We start from the raw sequence: 20,438 nt of genomic DNA on the forward strand, positions 1-20,438 counted from the left end.
TTGTTCTGCCCCCCCCCCCCCCCCCCCCCATTTTTTTGGCATCGATTTATTTTTAGTCTGTTGCGATTTGTTCATTCTTACTCTTGTAGCTGCAAGTATAGGTGAGGTGCATGGGCTGATTTTCGGGGACAAACAGTGTCAATTTTCATACAAGTGTGTCCAGATGAATCAGAGTATTTAAAAATTAGAAGAGGATTGTTTCACATCGCATTTTGATAGAATGAGAAGCCAGTTTTCCAGTCTCGCCTTTATCCTTTCACTTGTCTGTTTTCTCTACTGGGTTTTCTCACCCTCTCCTTTCGTGGGTCCCGCTTTCTTCCTTTCTGACTGTTTTCCGCTCAGTAGAACTTCATCAGAGATCAAAACCAGGTTTGATCTCTGCTACACTGGCACACTGGCAGGTTGTGGCTCAGGAGATAATGATGAATACACCATCACCGTGACACTCGCAGAGCAAATCAGGGAAAAGTCATAGAGGAGATGCCGTTTGTTTGAAGTAATTCCCATTTTTCTGTGGCGTCGGGTAGAGAGCAAGGCCAGCAATGGAGAAGTTTGGTCTCCTTAGAGCCACTGTGACTACAAATCCAGCGCATGGAAAACAGAAGTTGTTTCAGGGCAGAATAGAGGTTTGCCTTTCAGCGTCGAAGAAATAGCGTCACTGGACAGCTCAGCTGAGTAGGATTATTTGTTTGCTTTGGAGTAGTGACGGTTTTGAAACCGTATAAAAGGAAATAGAAGCGGTACGTTGTGAAATAGGCTAATCCTGGCCGGAGTCGAGTCTCAGAGAGATTCTGGATTGTAGTTTAAAGGCAGTTTTGCGTAATCCTTTCTCGTTCTGCTTCTGCATGTTGGATTTTCTTTCATGGCAGATAATGTTTGTGCTGGTTTATTCAAAATGCTGCCGTGCACATGCTAATTTATTTGTGGTTTTTGAGGTTCAACCTTTCAAGGACCTGATTTTTGTCATTGGCTTTCTCTGAACGAAATTAGTCTCTGAAGTTTCATCAGGCTGTTTTAAATTTGTGTAGGTGAGATAATGTCCTATTTATTTATGAGGCATCAGAAAAAAAAGGCGGAAGTACCTGTGTTCGTCCCAAACAAATGTCCAAATCGAGATTTCTAAGAGAAAACAATTAATTGTCCTGTGTGAATCCTTTTATTAGGAAAGATTGATGGGGGGGATTTTTGTCTTCTCTCACAGAATCATTTTGGTTGGAAAAGACGTTTAAACTCATCGAGTCCAGCCATCCCCCCAGCACTGCCAGGTCCCCACTGGCCTCTGGCCCTCAGCACCACCTCCACACGGCTGCTCAACCCCTCCAGGGATGGGGACTCCACCACTGCCCTGGGCAGCCTGTTCCAAAACTATCGCTATTTGCTCTGTGCTTTTTGCTACTGTTGTTCTCCCCTCTCCAGGGACTTCCAGTTAGATTGCCCTGTAATATCAGCCATCATTCTGCTAAGAATAAGACCGAAAAAGAATAAACCAGAGTTTAAACTCATCGAGTCCAGCCATCCCCCCAGCACTGCCAGGTCCCCACTGGCCTCTGGCCCTCAGCACCACCTCCACACGGCTGCTCAACCCCTCCAGGGATGGGGACTCCACCACTGCCCTGGGCAGCCTGTTCCAAAACTATCGCTATTTGCTCTGTGCTTTTTGCTACTGTTGTTCTCCCCTCTCCAGGGACTTCCAGTTAGATTGCCCTGTAATATCAGCCATCATTCTGCTAAGAATAAGACCGAAAAAGAATAAACCAGAACAAAGGAATTTTCTCTTGTCCCTGTGCTGTCGTTGCTTTATCCTGAGTTCAATTCCCATCTGTTTTCCTGTGGCAGAGATGTACCGTCGTACAGTTTGCATTACAAAGGAAAACTGTGAACCAAACAGCAAGAAGGTTATTAGGTTTTTTTGTTCTTTGGTGTTGAGGGTGATGGTCTTCTGGGAGAGATGATTCTTACATCAGAAGCCTCAAATTTTACATCAAAACAGGCACCCCTCACACACAGAGAAAAAGACAGTGAATTGTGCTGTTTAATCCCATATCCTTGAGAGCTGAAAGAAGGAAAAATAATTGACGTTTCCACAAGGAGCTGTTTATCAAGCTAGATATCTGCAAATGTGCTGGCACTGTTTAGCCCAAACATGGGATCAGCTTACTGCCTTTTTATGACATGTTGATGAAATGAACGGTGTTTTTTGTCCTCAATAAGCCTCGTTGTGCAGGAAGGGTGCTTGCACCGTTTGCAGATTTACCCTGCCATAGGTAACATGTTCGTTCATCTGTTACTCTTGGTGTAACCAGCCCCAACTTCTCCAGCAAAAGCTTTTGGAAAGGCGTGCGGCGTGTTTGTGCTATTCTTCGAGCGCACCATTGTGTCGCATCACAGGGACAGAAAAATTCAGGTCACAAAAAAGTGCTTTTCAGGCTGTGAATAGGTTGCTGTGGATAGCTGTGAGTGTTTTCCTCGGGTGCAGAAACTCATTTACCCTGTCCTAGGGAACTGTCTTCAGATGCATTTGCTCTCTGCTCTGAATAGAGTTGAAAGGAGGAAAAATAAGTTCTTTTCAAGGGGAAAAATTCTTTTCATCGTTGCTTTTTAGTCGATGGTGCCCTCGGATATTCAGAAGTCGCAGGGCACAAGACGAGGCTCAGCTGCTTTCCCAGGAGAGCTGCTGCCGGAGCTGCCTTCACTTCCTTGCCCGACACGCTCTGTGCTGGGGTTTGGAGTCTCTGCTTGTCAAAAAGCTCTGACGTAGCCGTTGGAAATAGGTCTGAGGCTGGGGGAAGGATGGATCTCTACAAGAAAATAACAGCTGAGTGTGAATAGGCGGTGGCAGACGATGCACTTTGCGTAGATAAAGACTTTTTAAAAAATGAATTCAATAGACTTCAAATTTATGCTTGCTCTTATGTCTTTTGTGTGAGGGAGGAATTGATTTTGTTGTGTTGTCATCGGGCTTCTGTTAAAAGAACGAACATTCCCTTTCACGTACAGTCTATTTTGCGCAGCAGGTAAAGGGGTTGTAGTGATTCTTCTCAGGAGACATTTAATCTCCTTGTCAGCTTACTCCAGTTGTTTTGGCAAACTGTTGTATACATCTGGACTGTGTCCAATCTCAAGTGCCATAAATAGTCTTGCTCACCATCCTTCCTTCTCTCCACCACCCCTGGAAAATGGAAAGGCTGGAGGATCTCACAGGTTGGGAGAGAACCAGCCAGAGGCACCCAGAAGCGTGAAGCAGTGACTGAGGTGGGAATAGTGAGTGTGGCAGCCTGGTAGGACAGAAGAGACAACAAATGGGGATGTGATGAGTGAGCTGGAACTTTATGAGAGGGCGGGTGGCAGGAAGGTGGTGAGTAAGGGTGATCCTGCTTATTTCTCATGGAGGAGAAGCCCAGGAGGCAGCGGTGGATGCTCAGGCAGCAGATATAAAGTGAATGTTAAGAAATCCTTTCTTTGCTGTCCCAGAGTTAAATTGTGGACCTCCCTGCTGCAGATTTTCCAGCTGAAAAGCGTATAAATAGTTGAGAAAGGAATTAGATAGAAGCATGGGTGAATGTTTATTTAAATGTGCTGACTTGGGGGCATTCTTCAGGTCGAAGCACCTGACCTGTGGGTTTCTAGAAACTGCTTAATACATTGCCAAAAGGCTCTGGACTTGCTTTACTTGTCACAGTCTTCCCCAAGGATTTGCTGTAGCCCGTAGTCAGGAGGGGATACTGGGCTCGGCAGACCTTTGGCTTGGCTTGGCACAGCAGGTTTATGCTTCTGGGACACAGTAATTTCTGTCTTCAAACATGCCACTTGTTTTAGGAATGGATCCAGTGCAAATCATGGCAGAATAATAAGGGAGGGAAAGTAGATTTTTTTGGTAATAATAAATGGAATTCTAGACAGCTTCAGGTTCCTCAGCTTAAACACTTCTAATACACGTTTATCCTCAACCCTTAACACAGCCCAAGTTGATTAGTTCAGGGTTTTCTGTTTCTGCAGCCATTCCTTCTTGTAGACCAAGGTGGTGCACACAGAGGGGAGCAGTAATGCTGCTCTCAACAGTCCCGCTATCCTGATTTGCTGCACTGCTTGGTCAGTAACGTGGCCACTCTATTGCACATAATGAAGCCAAGCAAGAGGGCTTTAATAAACCTGTCCCTGAAGAATGTGGTTTTATCTTTCTGAGAAGGTCTTGAGGGTTGTTGTGCCTTTGGGATTCTTTGAGGGTTGCTTGAGTGCTCGTACTCACAACCTCGAGACATTTTCTTTTGAATATTTAAGGAGTTCTGTTGAAGAAATGGAATCTGATAACACCTCCCTGTGAAAGCGATGATTACTTTACGGAAATTAATTATCCTTCAAAAAGAGGCAAATAAATACCTTGAGTTTGAATCGTCTTATTAATACTGGTGCATTTACTATTGCCTCTTTGCTTCCTTTTATTTAACTTCTAACATTGTTTTGGTTTTTCTTTCTTTTCCAGTGGTCTTATTGTTCCTGAGAAAGACAGCAATGAAACCGTACCAGAGGTTGTGGCTACTTCTGGCTACGCCCTTCTGCATTTCTTCAGCGATGCTGCCTATAACCTAACAGGGTTTAACATCACTTATAAGTAAGTGGTGCCACTCCAAAGTGATGTTGCAGGTTGAGCAAAAGGAGGTTTCCTCTTTTCTCAGTTTTGTCTCAAAATAAGCAATTGCCATTGAAGCGTGTAATTATGAGCAGATCCTTGAATTTAGCATTTTATCTTTATTATACCCTTGCAGCAGCTAATAACTGTTATGTGCTCAGCATTAACTTGAGTTGTCAGTTGTGAGCGTGGGCAAATGTTTGCTCAAAACCCCACCATGTTATTTATTTTACGTGGTTTTGTTATCTTCTGTGGTTTGTATTTTAAATATTAGTTCTTTCTGTTCACTCTCATATTTAGTTCTCATTGGGAAGCTTTATAAAATAATTCTAATGTACTCCCTAATTCATTGGCTGCTTTTAGAAAGGTTTTGGTTTGAAGTGAATGATCTCATACTACCAGAGATGGAATTTTTTCCTCTGGTGGACATCAGGGGCTTTGTATTTTTTTTTACTCCTACAGGTATAAATTATGCTGGTGCTGCACTGGGGGTTTTAATTTGAGTGTAACATGCAGAAGTTCTCACTTCTCTTTCAAACAAAAGCTGCTAAATCCTTGGTCACCACTGACTTTTTGAAAAAAATTGTCAGTTTTCCTTAAAATGAGGTGCTTAGTTTTTGAATACCAGTCTTGGTGCTTTCATCCTTATTAAGCACATAATTAGATAGTGGAGTCCTTGAAGAATGTGGGTCATTAAGCACCCCTTGAAAGCCCCAGAAGAAAATGAGGAGCCTTGACAAAGGTGCTGAAGCATCAGCGTTTTGAAAGTCTGGCTGATACCATAACCCATGTCCCCATCTCCTGCCAGCTGCGGGTATTGCACCATTGCAGCACAAAAGTCTCATCAAAAACAACCTGCCTTTGTTAAGTTCCTGTAACACATTTTAATGTCTCTGTAATGTTTCACTTTCGTGATCGTTTCAAACAGTTTCCAAGTACTGTTTTGTGTTTGGTTTCTTCTCCATGTTCTGGTTGTTAAGTTCCCTCATAACATTTTTGCAGATAAAAGGGTGTATTTATTTATTTTCAAGTTTAGCAGTCTTTGTAGTTACTACTGGAGACAGGTACTCAACAAAAAATAGTGGTATTACAGTCTTGGAGCCAGTGACTCCTTGCTGTCGCATGGCAGTGAGAATATTCGGTAGTAAACCCCGTGTGTGATACTGGCTGATACACCAGTATTGGGATTTGGAAATGCAGAAGGTCTCTGCATTTGGCCCTTCACCAAGGATACATCTGGTTCTGCCTCAGCTACATTGCAGATGTTGTAAAATGAGAGATGATTCAAAACAGGCCCATCTTTGGCTTGGGAATCATCTCAAGTGTGTTCATTTGGTGAGCAGAGCCCAGAATAGCATGTAATTGTGAGCAGTTGAAGTATAAATTGCACAGACACCAGAAAAGCCTTAAGCGCTGATTAAATTCCCCAGTTACTGTCGGGTGTTCGAAGGCAATTTATTTGCATTACAAATGGCTGAAAAATCATAGTCATAGTTTTTCGGAGGAGTTGTGAGTTGAACTCCTTAAGTGAGGCAGCTCTGCAGACGACAGAGAACAAACCTCTGCAGGTCTGTTGCTCAGGTTCTAGATGAGCAGCTCTTGTCGGTTCCTGTGTTAACAAACAGCTTTTGTTCTGTGGTTATTAAGAAGAGGGTTGGCTTGGGAATTGGTTTTGTTGCTGACAAACCTCTTTTCCCTCGTGTTTGTAGTTTCAATATGTGTCCCAATAATTGCTCCGGCCGAGGAGAGTGCAAGCTCAACAACAGCAGCAACGCTCTCGAATGTGAATGTGCCAAATACTGGAAGGGAGAAGCTTGTGATATTCCCTACTGCACAGAGGATTGTGGGGCTCCCGAGAGAGGCCACTGCGACTTTAATGACACCAAGGCATGTTTCTGCTCAGTGGGATGGCAAGGTGAGTCTTCTGATTCATATAGACAAGCTCTTGGATGCCTTTTCTGTGTTTGGCTCTTGCTTGGGAGTGTTTGAGCACGTTCTGCCTGATGAACTTTAGTGTTTTGACTGGGAACAGAAGATGTACCTGTTTATATCAAAAGATCGTACTTCATTTGTAACAAAGGCTTTTAAAAGCAACTATGCTATCATACAAAGCAGCACTAAACTTTACACCTCATTCCTGTGCACCTAAAGCAAATTTGAGCCTGGTGGCAGTTTGAACCTATTTGAACACACAAAAGGTCCTTGTTCTCCTGTCCAGCCACGTCAGTCTTAGCAAGAGCTTGCATCAAACATACGTGTTTCCTTTCCAAAGTTACACCGCCGTGGAAGAATTAGCCTCATATAAAATGCAACCACCAGTACGGCACCTACTGCCACCCATCAGCTGTGCTGCAAACCCAGATGCTGTGGAAAGGATCCAGAGCAAGTATCCTGAGGAGAAAGGACCCAGTGCTGAGGAGAGCACATCTGCTTCTTGTCACTAAAGCCAGATACAGGTCATATACCTCAGGGCTGGAGGACCACATCCCCTTATGCAGTGCAGAGCCTCCTGATGCTTTTCTGGAGTCTACTTGTGCCCTGACAGCAAAGGTGGGCTTAGGTTTGCTCAGTTTTTGGCCCACCTCTCTTTTTTCCCTTTCATTTCTGTAGCAAGTTAGTGTGTAAAGGTGGGAAAAACTCCAAATCAAAACAACCCACCAAAAAAAGCTCCCCAGAAGCCCCGGAACAAACCATAGCAGAATGAGATGCAAGCTGCTCTCCCCTTCCTTGTGGTGGAAATGGTCACTCTGCCTCAGAAACCAGGAGTTTTTCAAGGCTGATAAACCAGATTCCAATCCACCTTCTTAAAATGGAGATAACTGTTGGTAGAAATTTGTCAAGAACGAGCAGATGTTGTCTCTTAGAGTCAAGACCACAACTTTGCTACGTGGTCTGCCTAAAGCTGTCCTGATTAACCTAGTCCCACTTGAGTCTCTTCAGCAGGTTCTGTGCTCTCTGTTGTCTGTAGTAACCCTGTACGCGTGCGCAGGTGTCACTGAGAAGGGAGAGCATCCACATGGCTTTTTAGATTGCTGAGACCTTGCTGCTTGCTGTTTCTTTTCTGCCACACCATTGGAAACTGTGAAGGGAAGCCTGGCAGTGAAAAAGTTGGTTTAAGAGAAGCAGAAATATAGGAAAAAAAATAAGTGAACATTCACAGAAATGTATTGCTGAGAATTACAGACTGGTTGGGGTTGGAAGGGACCTTCAAAACTCATCCAGTCCAATCCCCCTGCAGGGAGCAGGGACATCTGCAACTAGAGCAGGTTGCTCAGAGCCCCAAGGGCCAAGCTGACCTGGAATGGTTCCAGGGATGGGGCTTCTCCCACCTCTCTGGGCAACCTGGGTCAGAGAATGAGAGGAATGAAAAGAGGGAAAAATTGCTGTAGACCTTTGGGTTTTTATAGCGTGCTGCTGAGCAGGTCTCCTGAAAGCTTTTGTGGGTTGTATTGGGGCTTCTGTGGGCACAGGGCAGTTAGGTAAGTGCTGGTAGATATCCTCTTAGCGTGGAGCAGGAAGGGGGCTGCACTGTACCCCCCTCTAAACACAGTGAGGGAGAACAGAGCAGAGCATCTGCTTTGCTGCATCACCAATTCATCTAGTTCTGAAAACAATTTTAACTGTGAAGTGTGTGGTGATGGCTGGGGTTGGACAATGAAACAAGGATCACAGCTTTCACCTGATACCTGGCCACCCACCATCATTGTCCCCTGCCATGCAGGATATTGACCTCCAGCTGAAATACAAAATTTGGATAAAATCAGCTTCATTCTTGAACCTTATTTTTCCTAGGTCCTGGCTGTTCAGTTCCTGTTCCTGCAAACCAGTCATTCTGGAGCCGGGAGGAATACTCTCTTCCAAAACTTCCTAGAGCATCTCACAAAACCATAATCTATGACAATAAAATGTGGATTGTTGGAGGCTATGTCTTCAATCACTCCGACTCTCAGAAGGTTTTAGCGTGAGTATAAACCTCAATAATAAAGTCTAAGCAGAGGAGCTTAGATCTGAGCATTATTTTTAGAAACTGCCGTCTGATGTGTGCTCTGTCTCCAGGAGAAAATAGCAGTAAGAGAAACTTAAACTTGCACTGGAGATGTGGGAAAATGCTGCTAATATGGGCAAAAGAAACCAGTGTAAAGTTCCTGCTGTTCAGTGAATTTTGGATTCATCTGATTCTGACAGTGTTTAACTTATTTGCTGAATTTTTCCAGGTTATCTTCTAAATTATACCCGGCCTCGGATTCAAAGAGGGTGGTTTTGCTTCGCTATTATTAGCCCTTCCTTATATTCTGTCTGTCAGAGTGTTTGGCTCCTGAATTAATAAACACGGATGACTGTGGAGGTTTTTGCAGAGCGGATGGGATACCAAACAGGGAGAGGTGTTGAAGCTGATGGCGTTTATGCAATTAGTTGAGGATATTTAACAGTAACTAAAATATCAAATAATAACTGTGTACCTCAAAGAAATCCACTGTGAAAAAAAAAACCCAACCCAAATGTTTCTGACTGCCTCTTGAAATTGATAATATTTGGGCAGGTTTAGGTAAAAGCGGAATTTTTTTCTCAGGGGAACCTTCATACCTCACTTTCAGGGACCTCAGTGAGAGCTGGGTGTCCTGCCCTCACGCCCAGAGGTAATAGTTCATGTAGGAGAACGAAAGAGGAGCTGAAAATGTGCACTTACTTGTAGCATAGTTGCTGATGGCATCCACAATTTACTCTTTCAAAGTCATGCCTGATTTTTCAGCAGATACCCTGTAGCTTCATTGAACAGTTCCCCAGAGATGATTTTATCTTGGCAGGCTGCAAGCCTGGTGAGGAGAGTTTGTTCTCATACCTAAAAAGCCATAGGCCATTTTTAGGGCAAAAGGTTTATCTTGTTTCAAGTTCCCAGAAAAAGTACACTTGAATGACAGTTAAAAAATGCCTTTAAGACACTGGCAGGGCCTTTTGTCAGGTAGTTGGAATTTACCTGGGCTTAGTGTAAACTTTTTCTGCTCTTCTGAGTGGGTCATGTGCTGTAAGTTGTTGTGGCTTAACAGACAATGTATTAGCTCTTGGGTTTGCATGGGAGAGAAAACGCAGGCCAGAGCAAATCGGTGTGTGGATGTTAAGTAACCGAGCACGCTGGACTGGATTTTTTAATCCATGGGTAGTCTGTGCATGCTGAAATCTTCGTATCTAGGACTGTTCTCAAATAAAAGCCATTTCCTGCAAATCCCGGAAAGGACAAGCAATAATTTTCTTGACTTTATTATCTACTTCTCAGACAACTAATTCCATTTTTATTACACAGGTATGATCTTATTTCTGAAGAGTGGCTTCCACTGGCCGACACTGTGAACTCTGTGGAGATGAGATATGGTCATTCGCTGGCATTACATGAGGTCAGTTCAGTGCTGCAGACTCACCTTCCAGCCGATTTCCCCTTCTTCTTCCCCCACGCCCACCCCTTTCCACACATTTCTCCTTCAAAGGCTTGTCCCTGGATATCCCAGTCTGTGTACTTGTGCTCCAGTGAGTCCTTGCACTGGTGTCCCAGGAAGACTGTAGTGCCTTTGCTTGTGTTTTCCTTCTTTGCCCTTTTATCAGATATTTTTGCTGATAGAGGTCAGTGAGTCCATTATTTCCTTCTTACTCTCTGTGCTTGCAAGACGTGCCTGGTGGCAAAGAGTTTGCTGGAGTTCGGCTGGTTCCCCAACTGCCTTTTGTGTAGACCACGGAAATATTTTTTTATGAGCTCCATGGTCCAAGAGCTGGTGAATTAGGGGTTTCTGGAGCCTGCTCTGGTTCTGCAGTAGAACTGTGAGTCTGTTCTTCCAGCATCTGAAATGGCAAGTGACTGTTCCTTATCTCATTTCTCACCTTGCTGTGCATGCAGGCCCCATGAGAACAGGATGGCAAAGTCTTTGAAAAGGAAATGAGATAATCCTTTGCTGACCTTTGGTTTTGGAATGTTAATTAGCTCATCACAGTGCAAGCCTATATAAAGCATAATTATAAACACTTGAAAAACTCCACACAGCACCGTTCACAAATAGAACACTTGAAGAACCTGAGAAGGATGGAAATTCCTACCTGTGAGGGATCAATGCACATTCTGCAAATAACTGTTCAAAAGTAGGGTGCAATCCAAAAGAAGGATCACACCCAAAGGGGAGCAATGAAGCTGGAGCAGGGTCTGGAGCACAAGTGCACTGAGGAGCAGCTGAGGGACCTGGGGGGAGTTGAGCCTGGAGAAAAGGAGGCTCAGAGGAGACCTTCTGGCTCTCCACAACTCCCTGACAGGAGGTTGGAGCGAGGTGGGAGTTGGTCTCTTCTCCCCAGGAACAAACATCAGGATGAGAGGAAACAGCCTCAAGTTGCACCAGGAGAGGTTGAGGTTGTCCCTGAGGAACCATTTCTGTCCCGTTGGGGTTGTGCAGGGCTGCCCCAGGCTGCCCAGGGCAGTGGTGGAGTCCCCATCCCTGGAGGGGTTGACCAGCCGTGTGGAGGTGGTGCTGAGGGCCAGGGGTCAGTGGGGACCTGGCAGTGTTGGGGTAATGGTTGGGCTCAATTATCTTAAAGGTCTTTTCTTACCTGAACGATTCTGTGATTAGTGAGTTTCCCAGAGTCGTGGGCCATGGTTCTCAGGAGTTTCCCAAGAAGCACCAGGTATAGTAGAGAATTTCCCTTTCCAAAGTTACTGCCTTGTCAGTAGGAAAACAGAGCTCCACTACACGCTTTGGTGGATTTATGACTGACTCTGAGATGCCTGGAGAAACCCACAGAGGAAACTGGATAGAGTTTTGGAGCTTGACTCTTACAGGATGATTAATAAACCCCTGTCTAACCATCCTGGCCCTTTCCAAAGGCTCCTCATTTTTTGTCAGTGCATCAGCTTGGAAGACAAAGCTTTTAGTGTACAGGCAGAGGAGCTTCCATCCTAACTGCCTGCCTGCCTTCCCATCTGTCTTCTACTGTTTGCATTTGCAAACATTTGGGAGGGATTTGGCTTGTTTATTAAATCGCTTGACTTCAGGTACCTAATTTTGGGTGCCTTTAGGAACCTCTGAGCTCTGTTAATAGTAAAAACAGACCTAGTCAGTACAGGCAGTGTAATCTGGAGAGCAAGTCAGCTCACCCCACCTTCCCTGCCTTTGATCAGTTGAATTAGTCTCCAGGCTCAACTAGGTTTTATATATCTGTGTATATACATACACGCACACACACTCAGGTAGAATACAGGAACCTAAGTTTTTCATCTCTGACATCCGAAGGTCAGTCCTGCTCCAGACACTCCTTTCTCTCTGTACCCAGGTATAGGGTGAATAGTGTATGTTGAAGGTATTCTGTCATTACAGACCTGGGTAGAAACCCTGGCAGTTGTGGTTGTTTTCACATCAGTTGTGACTGGCGAAGGAGAAACATTTCTCCTGGGGAGAGGAGAAAAACTGAGGCTGAGAGAAGACCAAATGCAATAACTTCATTCCTTACATATTAGCTGTTCCTTACACGTCAAACTTGTTGGCTCATTTTAAATCTGTCTTCTTTCAGGATGATATATACATGTATGGTGGAAAAATAGATGCGACGGGGAACGTGTCTAGCCAGCTGTGGGTGTTCCACATTCCCACCCAGATGTGGGCTCAAGCGATGCCGAAAGCCAAGGAGCAGTACGCTGTTGTTGGCCACTCGGCACACATTGTCACCCTGCGAGACGGCAGCACCGTCATGCTGGTCATCTTTGGGCACTGCCCTCTTTATGGGTACATCAGCAACGTCCAGGAGTACAATCTGGGTGAGTTGGGCCCGACCTATAGGTCGGCTTCAGGTTTTACAGCTGGTTTGAAACTTACTGAGATGATCCATATTCACATAGTGAAACAAAGACAGATATGCTCTTCTCCTCTTTTTATTTATGAGACGTTCAACCTGACCTGCAGTGTTGGAACAGCATGAACAGTGAGCAGGCAGTCACGTGCCTCCAGCTTTGTACAGCCTCTTAGGTCCCAAAGACAACGGAGAGACAAAGCAGCATAACCGTGGGACAACTGAGATGTGTTTTCCTCTCTCCCTCTGACAAAACAAACACTTTTGAAATTATTGTTGTATCCTGCAAATACTAGAATGGCTGTTAGAGTTCACACCAAGTGTCCACTTAACCCCATTCCCCTGTCTCCAGCAGTGGTAATTGGCTAGTGCTTAGGGGAACAGCAATGAATCTTGGGACTCCTATATTTCTGATACAGTCTGGTCCCCATATCTCTGGGAACAGTCCATACCGTAATGCAGGATCCAGCGATTTCCAGTATCACCATCTCTCCAGATAAACTGAACTGCAACCCAGTTTAGCTGCTCTGAAATGGTTCTGTGGGGGCAAGTCCTTGCTCCACTGACCAGGTAGTTAAACGCAGGAAATCCACCATGTGGATGTGCTGGTTTTTGTCAGCAGCTGTGGCCCTATCTGGATGTCCGAGCTGTTGTCCTTCAGTCCTCTCGATCCAGAGGATCTCCTGGAGCCTGCTCTGGTTCTCTGGAGTCTGCAGCAATGAGCTTTGTTCCTCCAGGACAAAGCTAGAGAAACCCAGGATGTGTGGGGCAGTGGTTTGTTTACTGGTCTCTTTTTGCCACGTGTGGTCTTGCAGACTGTTCCATTCCTGTGTCTTTAGTGGAATCAGGAGTCTGTGCACCATTTCATTCTGCACTTGCTACAGAGAATTGCTGTGTAACTTGGCTTTTCTGTTTCAGTTGCTATTATAGTGTGTCTAGAGTGCTTCAAACCACTGTTATTTTAGTGAATGAGATACAGGACCATTAATCACATATTAGTTTTTAACTGTGGTGTTCTTCGCAGTCTTACTTCCCTTGGCTTCAGGGCTTTGGGGTGCCATTCCGGATCAAGCCACGGTGCTGGTGTTTCCATGTCGTTGAAATGCGTTATATTATTCTGTACTTTTTACCTCCCATTACCTTCGCTTCTCTGCAAAATGTAATAAATGACTGTAAGAGAAATATTTTTGGTCTAATTAAAAATACTTAGTGATAATTCTTGACAGCAAACTCCCTGAAGGAGAGTGTTTGTGGGTACGAAGTGATAGAGACAGCATCTAGCTCTGAGTCAAGGGAAACCCAATTCGATTCACCACTGGATTTGTTGAGAAGTTATTAATGGAGGGGAATTAACCGTGTTCCGTCACTCACATTTTTCTTTTCACAGCCACAAAAACATGGAGCATTTTACAGACGAGCGGAGCTTTGGTGCAAGGAGGGTATGGTCACAGCAGCGTTTATGATCCAAACACAAGATCAGTTTATATCCACGGAGGTTACAAAGCGTTCAGTGCCAACAAGTACAGGCTAGCAGACGACTTGTACAAATACGAAGTTGATTCCCGTATGTGGTAAGTGATTCTTCTTCCTGTTTACCACCCCCTTGTTTTTGTTTGTCGTGGACAAGAGGATGGGGGATTTGATAAGGGTAGAGCAGGACGTAGTTACCTACAGTCAGGAGAGATCGTGTGCTCTTGTGTCTGTCTTTTTTTTCTCTCCCTTTATGAATAGAGAATCATATAATCAAGGCTGTGAATGAGCCAAGAAATCCATTTTAATCTATTGTTATATTAAAGCTGAAAAGAAAAATATTTGCTGGGATTTTCTTGCTAGCGGTGCAGACTGTGCATACGAGTGCAGTTACTGCAGTCAAGTGAGTGATAATTCATTCTGCAGTCAAGATCACGGAAGAATTTCTGTTTTAACCCCATTTTCTTCCGTCTCTGTAACCACTTGAGACCTTCGTTTCTTAAGTTGAAATCTTCTGTGATTTGGTTCTGCCCAAAGGTGAGTTTTATTAAAAAGCTGCAGCAAAACTTCACAACTCTGAGCTATGGAAGTGAAATGCATCTTCCTCAATTTTGTGTTTTTTCTTAAAGTTGTTTTTAAAGGCTCCTGACAAATTCCTCTGAATTCGCACATATTTGAGTCATCAGATCTCTTTTTTTTTTCTGCTGAGAGTTTAGAACAGCTTGTATTTCTGCAACAACTGTTTGTGAGTCCTCAGCCATGAGTAACTAGTGACTAACTGCCCCAGCCCTCCCTTCCTGCCCCGTTGTATGTGCAGTGATAACCACGCTTCCTCTCCTGGTTCATTTGACCCTCCACTTTAGCCTCGGAGTGGGGAAAGTCTGCCTGAATAGGCAGAAAATTTCACAATCGTGACAATATTCTTCCAAACAGCTGCAGCACCAACTTCCTTCTGTCACGTTCATTCTGTCAGTCTCGAGGGGGCTGGCAGAACAGGCGAGCAGTTGCCTTGCAGCGAGGCGCGTAGGAGTGTCTGCTTATCTCTCTCTCTGCTTTTTTTTTTTTTTTGGTGTCATTGACTCTGTTTTTTATTCTTCAGTATTTTAAGCCCTCTCTCCCTCTTGTGATTCTGTGGAAGGGCTAAAAAGCAGCCCCTGATCTTTACTTTGGCATCCTTCTGCCCGCGTTGATTTGACAGGCAGCTCTACAGTCTAACGCCGTAGCTCTGTCAGGGGCAGAGTAACGCTCCGGAAGCCCGTGTGTGCTGCGATCTGCAGCTCCTGCATTAGGAACAGCTCCCTACTCCGCCTCGTTGATACGCCATTTGCTGAATATTTCACTGAGGTATTAAGTTTTGCAGGTGTAAACCTGCAGGGCTCTGTACTCGACAGCTGCACCGATTTCCTTGAAATAGGTTTTTGGTTTTAAGCATCAGATGATGCCCAATTTGAAAGAAATCTTTAGGTTACTGTAAAACTCAGAGTTTCTATAAAATGTTGGAGGCCTCCCTGGCCGTGTCCCTGTCTGGAGGTTTAGCGGGCAACACGCAAAAGCTCAGTTAGTGCGAAACCATGTTAATCTCTAGGGAAGGAATGGATGAGTTTAAAATCCGTAGCTTCAGAAAGAGTCTTTCATAGATATATTGTTCCTATAAATTGATAAGCAGATGGGAAGATGAGCGAATGAAATTACAGGAGGAGTTGAACAATCTGGAAAGAAAGTTGTTAAATACCTCTTTAGAAAAAGTAGTTAAATAATAGGTCCTGCACCCCTGAAACCTCCTTTGACGCCTCTACCAGATACTAACCAGTTTCATTAATACATATATTTCTATTTCTGCAGGACTATTCTTAAAGACAGTAGATTTTTTCGCTATCTGCACACGGCTGTGATAATGAGTGGAACCATGCTGGTGTTTGGAGGAAACACGCACAACGACACCTCCATGAGCCACGGCGCCAAGTGCTTCTCTTCAGATTTTATGGCATATGATATTGGTAAGTTCTTGCAGAAATAATCATAAAAAGATTCTTGGATCCTCAAAAAGCGCTGTCGTCAGAGCGACTGATTTACATCCCGGGTGTATTATACCACATGCTACTGAGCGTACTGCAGGCGAATGTGTAATCAGGAGAGGCTCGTTAAGCTTGCTACACATGACCAAGCAAATGAGCTGGTGCAGTTATTTCTAGGAAAATACAGCAGCAGTGATTTGGTCAACAGTTTATACACAAATTTGAGCATTAAAAATTATTTCTTCCACAGAAAGCATATTGTGCTACCATCTCAGCCATAAAGGTGTCCTGTACTGCGGCATAGCCAACCATGTGCTGGGCTCATCCCCAGCAGCGTGGGCAGCAGGTCCAGGAAGGGGGTCCTGCCCCTCTGCTGCGCTCTGCTCTGGGGAGACCCCCCTGCAGGGCTGGCTCCAGCTCTGGGCTCCTCAGCCCAGCAGAGACATGGAGCTGTTGGAGCGGGGCCAGAGGAGCCCCAGGAGTGATGGGAGGGTGGAACCCTCTGCTGGGAGGAGAGGGGAGAGAGCTGGGGGTGTTGAACCTGGAGCAGAGAAGGCTGCAGGGAGACCTTAGTGCGGCCTGTCAGTGCTGAAAGGGGCTCCAGGAAAGCTGGGGAGGGGCTTTTTCCAAGGGCAGGGGCTGTTGGGACAGGACAAGGGGTGATGGATTCAACTGGAAGAGGGAGATTTGGATTAGGTATTGGGAAGAGATTCTTCCCTGTGAGGGGGGTGAGACCCTGGCCCAGGTCACTCAGAGAAGCTTTAGATGCTCCATCGCTGGCAGTGTTCGAGGCCAAGTTGGCGCTTGGGGCTCTGAGTAACCTGCTCTAGTTGCAGATGACCCTGCTTCTTGCAGGGAGTTGGACTGGATGAGCTTTGAAGGCCCCTCCCCACCCAAACCAGTCTGTGATCCTGTGATTTTGAGCATGTGTATCTATGGTTTATCAGAAGTGCAGGCTGTTAGGACAGTTACAAGCACTGGACCCTGCTGAAGCTCAGCTCCTACGCTGCACGCTCTTGTTTGACCTGCAGGCTCTCTGGCTTGTTTGGCTGCGCTGTTTGTAGTGTTAGTTTGTTTATATGTTCACTTTATAAGCATAAATATCCCCATAAGCACTATTTAATGCTAAAGCCAGTCAGTCAGCTTGTATTGGGAAGGGTTGAGTTTAGAGGAGTTTGAGCAGCCAGAAGAGGGCAGCATTTATTTGTGGATTTGGGTGCTGGAGATGTGCATGTGAGAAGAGAGAGATGAAAGAGATGAAATTCTGTAAAAGAAGGTGACTCACTGAACTGTCTATCAGCTGTAAAACACAAATTGCATTAATTTGACGAAATACGACAATAATGATGTTCATTTGGATTCAGTTTAGTTAACAGGCAGCTTCCTGTTAAATGAAATGTTTTAGTCAACTTGCTCTGTCCTTACTGGTTTTACACCGAGAATTAGAGCTGGCATTGATTTCGTTTCACGTGACAGGGATCATAGAATGTCAGAATGCTTTGGGTTGGAAGGGACCTTTAAAGGTCACCTAGTCCAACCGCCCTGCTGTGAACAGGGACAGGATGAGAGCTGTTCTGGTGCTCTCGGGTACCTTCATTCCTTAAGGCAGAGACTCTCTGCCTGGAAAGAGCAGGTTTTTTTCGGAAAAAAGACCACTTTTCCAATTCTTCTAATGTCAAGACACTTTATGCACGATTCACCATATCCCACTGGACCAGAAGCACTACCAGGAATACATCAGGTAGGGTGCTGACTGGACATTAGTGGCACTGCACAAACACCTACTTGGTGGTTCTTCATGCGTGGTCTCAGCAGTAATTATACTGACCACACTGGTCTCCATGGGGATAATCCTCTATGCTGTGGGGAAGCATTGTAAATGCCAAAGACCATGCGGCCATGCCACCACAGATGGATATGGCTGTCACATATTTAATATATTAACATGCTTTTGCTTTTGTTATCTATCCTTCGAGGCTCCCAAGGCTCAAGGTACCCATGAGAAAAACAAGCAGCAAGGTCAATTGATACCAAGTGCCTTTGAAGGAGACATGTAGTAACTGACTCTCTTCCTCCCTGTTTTTGTAGATGCCTGTCAGGCAAATTTACTCATTTTTAACATCTTGTTGATGAAGGTAATACCCTAGTGATCAGAGTGATGGTTGGAAGACTGGAGAAAACTGAGGTTAAAATGCAGTCTAAAATAAAGGCTTCAAAACCAGGTGTTCTCTTTAGCCTTTGCTACTAAAACTTATTTCTGCAGTGACTCCTTTTATTTACCTTGTTAATTTTTTTCTGTTTTTATCTCCTCACGTTTCCGAGTAATCAGACTACATGCATCAAGTGTTGTGAGGACATAGTATCTTCTTTTTTTGTGTGTGGGATTAGAAGTCACTGAGATGTGTGCTGAGATTCTCTTGGGGTTCAGCAGATTAAAATCACAGAATCATTTTGGCTGGAAAAGACCTTTTAAATTCATCAAGTCCAACCATTCCATCCCAGCACGGCCAGGTCCCCACTGACCCCTGTCCCTCAGCACCACCTTCACAAGGCTGCTCAACTCCTCCAGGGATGGGGACTCCACCACTGCCCTGGGCAGCCTGCGACAGCCCTGCACAACCCCAATGGGGAACCAAGAAATGGTTCCTCAGGGACAACCTCAACCTCCCCTGGAGCAACTGGAGGCCGGTTCCTCTCGTCCTGTCACTTGTTCCTGGGGAGAAGAGTCTGCCCCCCACCTTGCTCCAGCCTCCTGTCAGGGAGTTGTGGAGAGTGAGAAGGTCTCCCCTGAGCCTCCTTTCCTCCAGACTAAGCCCCGCCAGGTCCCTCAGCTGCTCCTCAGGGCACTTGTGCTCCAGACTCTGAACCTCGGGTGCCCTTCTCTGGACACACTCCAGCCCCTCAATGTCGCTCTTGGAGGGAGGGACCAAAACTGAACTCAGGATTCAAGGGGCAATATTCAATTAGGTACATCCGAGAATGCAGTAGTGCTTCTTATCCTTTTATACTCCATTTGACCAGCCTGGGGCATCTTCAATCAAAATTGTCCAGGTAACATCCAGTTTTGAGAGGTTTCAGGATAGCAATCCAGCTCTCTGTGGGCACGTTTATTTCTTGTTGCTTCTCAGGACAAGCTTTTGAGTTGCGTTGACATTTGGGTTGGGTGAGCGCTTGGGGAGAGCAGTCTCACAGTATTTTTCCTGTGTCCTGCATGCTGCAATGACTAATGAACACTTCCTAGCCAGAAAAGTGACCTCTGTAGAAGAGTTTCCTGCTCTGCAGCAGTTTTGTCTCTCAGTGGACAAATGTCTTGCTTAATCCTCTTAACTCCTCGTGTCAACAATTCATAGCGGCAAAGGAGTGAGAGCTGCAGCCCTTCCACTGCTACATGGTCTTTTTCAGGAGTGAAGAGGCAAGGGTCGTGCTTTCCGAAGGGTCACCTACCTCCCTTGCCTATGGGACGTGCCTCATCAAGAATAGAAACTGCACAGGCGAATTGCCTCAAATGCAGTTACCGTGCGTTAACGAACCATTCTTTGCCGTTTCCAAATAAGTTTTAACTTTACAGCTTGGTTTTGTTTTAAAAACTCTGCATGAAATATTCATGTAAAAGCTATGATCGTATAATCATCTTTTCTCCTGCAGAAGGGAGATGAAAACTCTTCTATTTACCTTTTTAAAAGTTCAGTTCTGATGACAAGCACAGAGCGAGGCTGGATATTTTCATAGCATCTGTGTTCCATTGGAATAGTACATTTAATCAATCCTGTGCATTGTAAGGTTTAGGCTTGGCTTAACTCCTAAATCAGGAAGGGGAGAGTTCTTTGTAGTTTCAGCATTATTCATTTTTCCCAATATTTGATCTTCACTTAATTGGGAAAAAAGCTTAGAAAGCAAAACATTCCAGGCCTTCTATTAATCTAGAAAAATATAGGTTTTGGCCTCACATAACTCACAGCTTGATGGATAAAAAATTGCAAATTGCCGTCCAATTTTGCTGAAGTCTCCTCTTTAGAACTTGGAACCGTGCAGGCTCGTCTCAGGATGCTGAGCTGGGTTAAACTCCTTGAAGATCGAGCAAATGACAATTAGAAATAAACCCACAATTTATCAGCGGTAGGAAATGCAGCCAATGGCTTCTCTGTCTTCTGTTCAGCAGCGCTCGTGAGTTTCTGCTGGACCAGAGTTTAGGGTTGGTTGTTTTGCCCAACAATTCTTCAATTAAACTTGGTAATAAATGAGTAAGGTTGTCTTTCTTTGCCCTCTCAGTCCATCTCTGTACTATTTTGGGTTTGCGGGCTTTTATTTTTCAGGGATTCAGTCCACGGCACAACAGTTTTATCTTGTGTTAAAGAATCTTGGACTATCTGAGGGCTCTGTAGATGTTTACAGCACATTGACTTTTGCGTCTTAATTGCATAAATTATCTTCTGGGATGTCAGGCCCCCAGGTGATCCCATTCACTTGACAATGTTTAAGTGATAAGAATTGGTCTGACTTTTCTTGCTTTT

General features: G+C 44.8%; 1 protein-coding gene across 1 annotated transcript in view; it reads left to right on the plus strand.

The window, feature by feature from the left end:
- Positions 1-20,438, plus strand: part of ATRN (attractin) — a gene marked incomplete at both ends in the record, with an annotated part of 54,221 nt that overhangs the window by 9,507 nt on the left and 24,276 nt on the right. Inside the window, 7 exons of the mRNA XM_010135419.1 lie at positions 4,481-4,609; positions 6,337-6,542; positions 8,420-8,588; positions 9,927-10,017; positions 12,167-12,410; positions 13,830-14,013; positions 15,755-15,909. Of these exons, the coding sequence (XP_010133721.1) occupies positions 4,481-4,609; positions 6,337-6,542; positions 8,420-8,588; positions 9,927-10,017; positions 12,167-12,410; positions 13,830-14,013; positions 15,755-15,909 (1,178 nt within the window). The remainder of the gene's footprint in view (positions 1-4,480; positions 4,610-6,336; positions 6,543-8,419; positions 8,589-9,926; positions 10,018-12,166; positions 12,411-13,829; positions 14,014-15,754; positions 15,910-20,438) is intronic.

This window comes from Buceros rhinoceros, unplaced genomic scaffold, assembly GCF_000710305.1.
Source record: "Buceros rhinoceros silvestris isolate BGI_N320 unplaced genomic scaffold, ASM71030v1 scaffold6554, whole genome shotgun sequence".
Lineage (NCBI taxonomy): Eukaryota > Metazoa > Chordata > Aves > Bucerotiformes > Bucerotidae > Buceros > Buceros rhinoceros.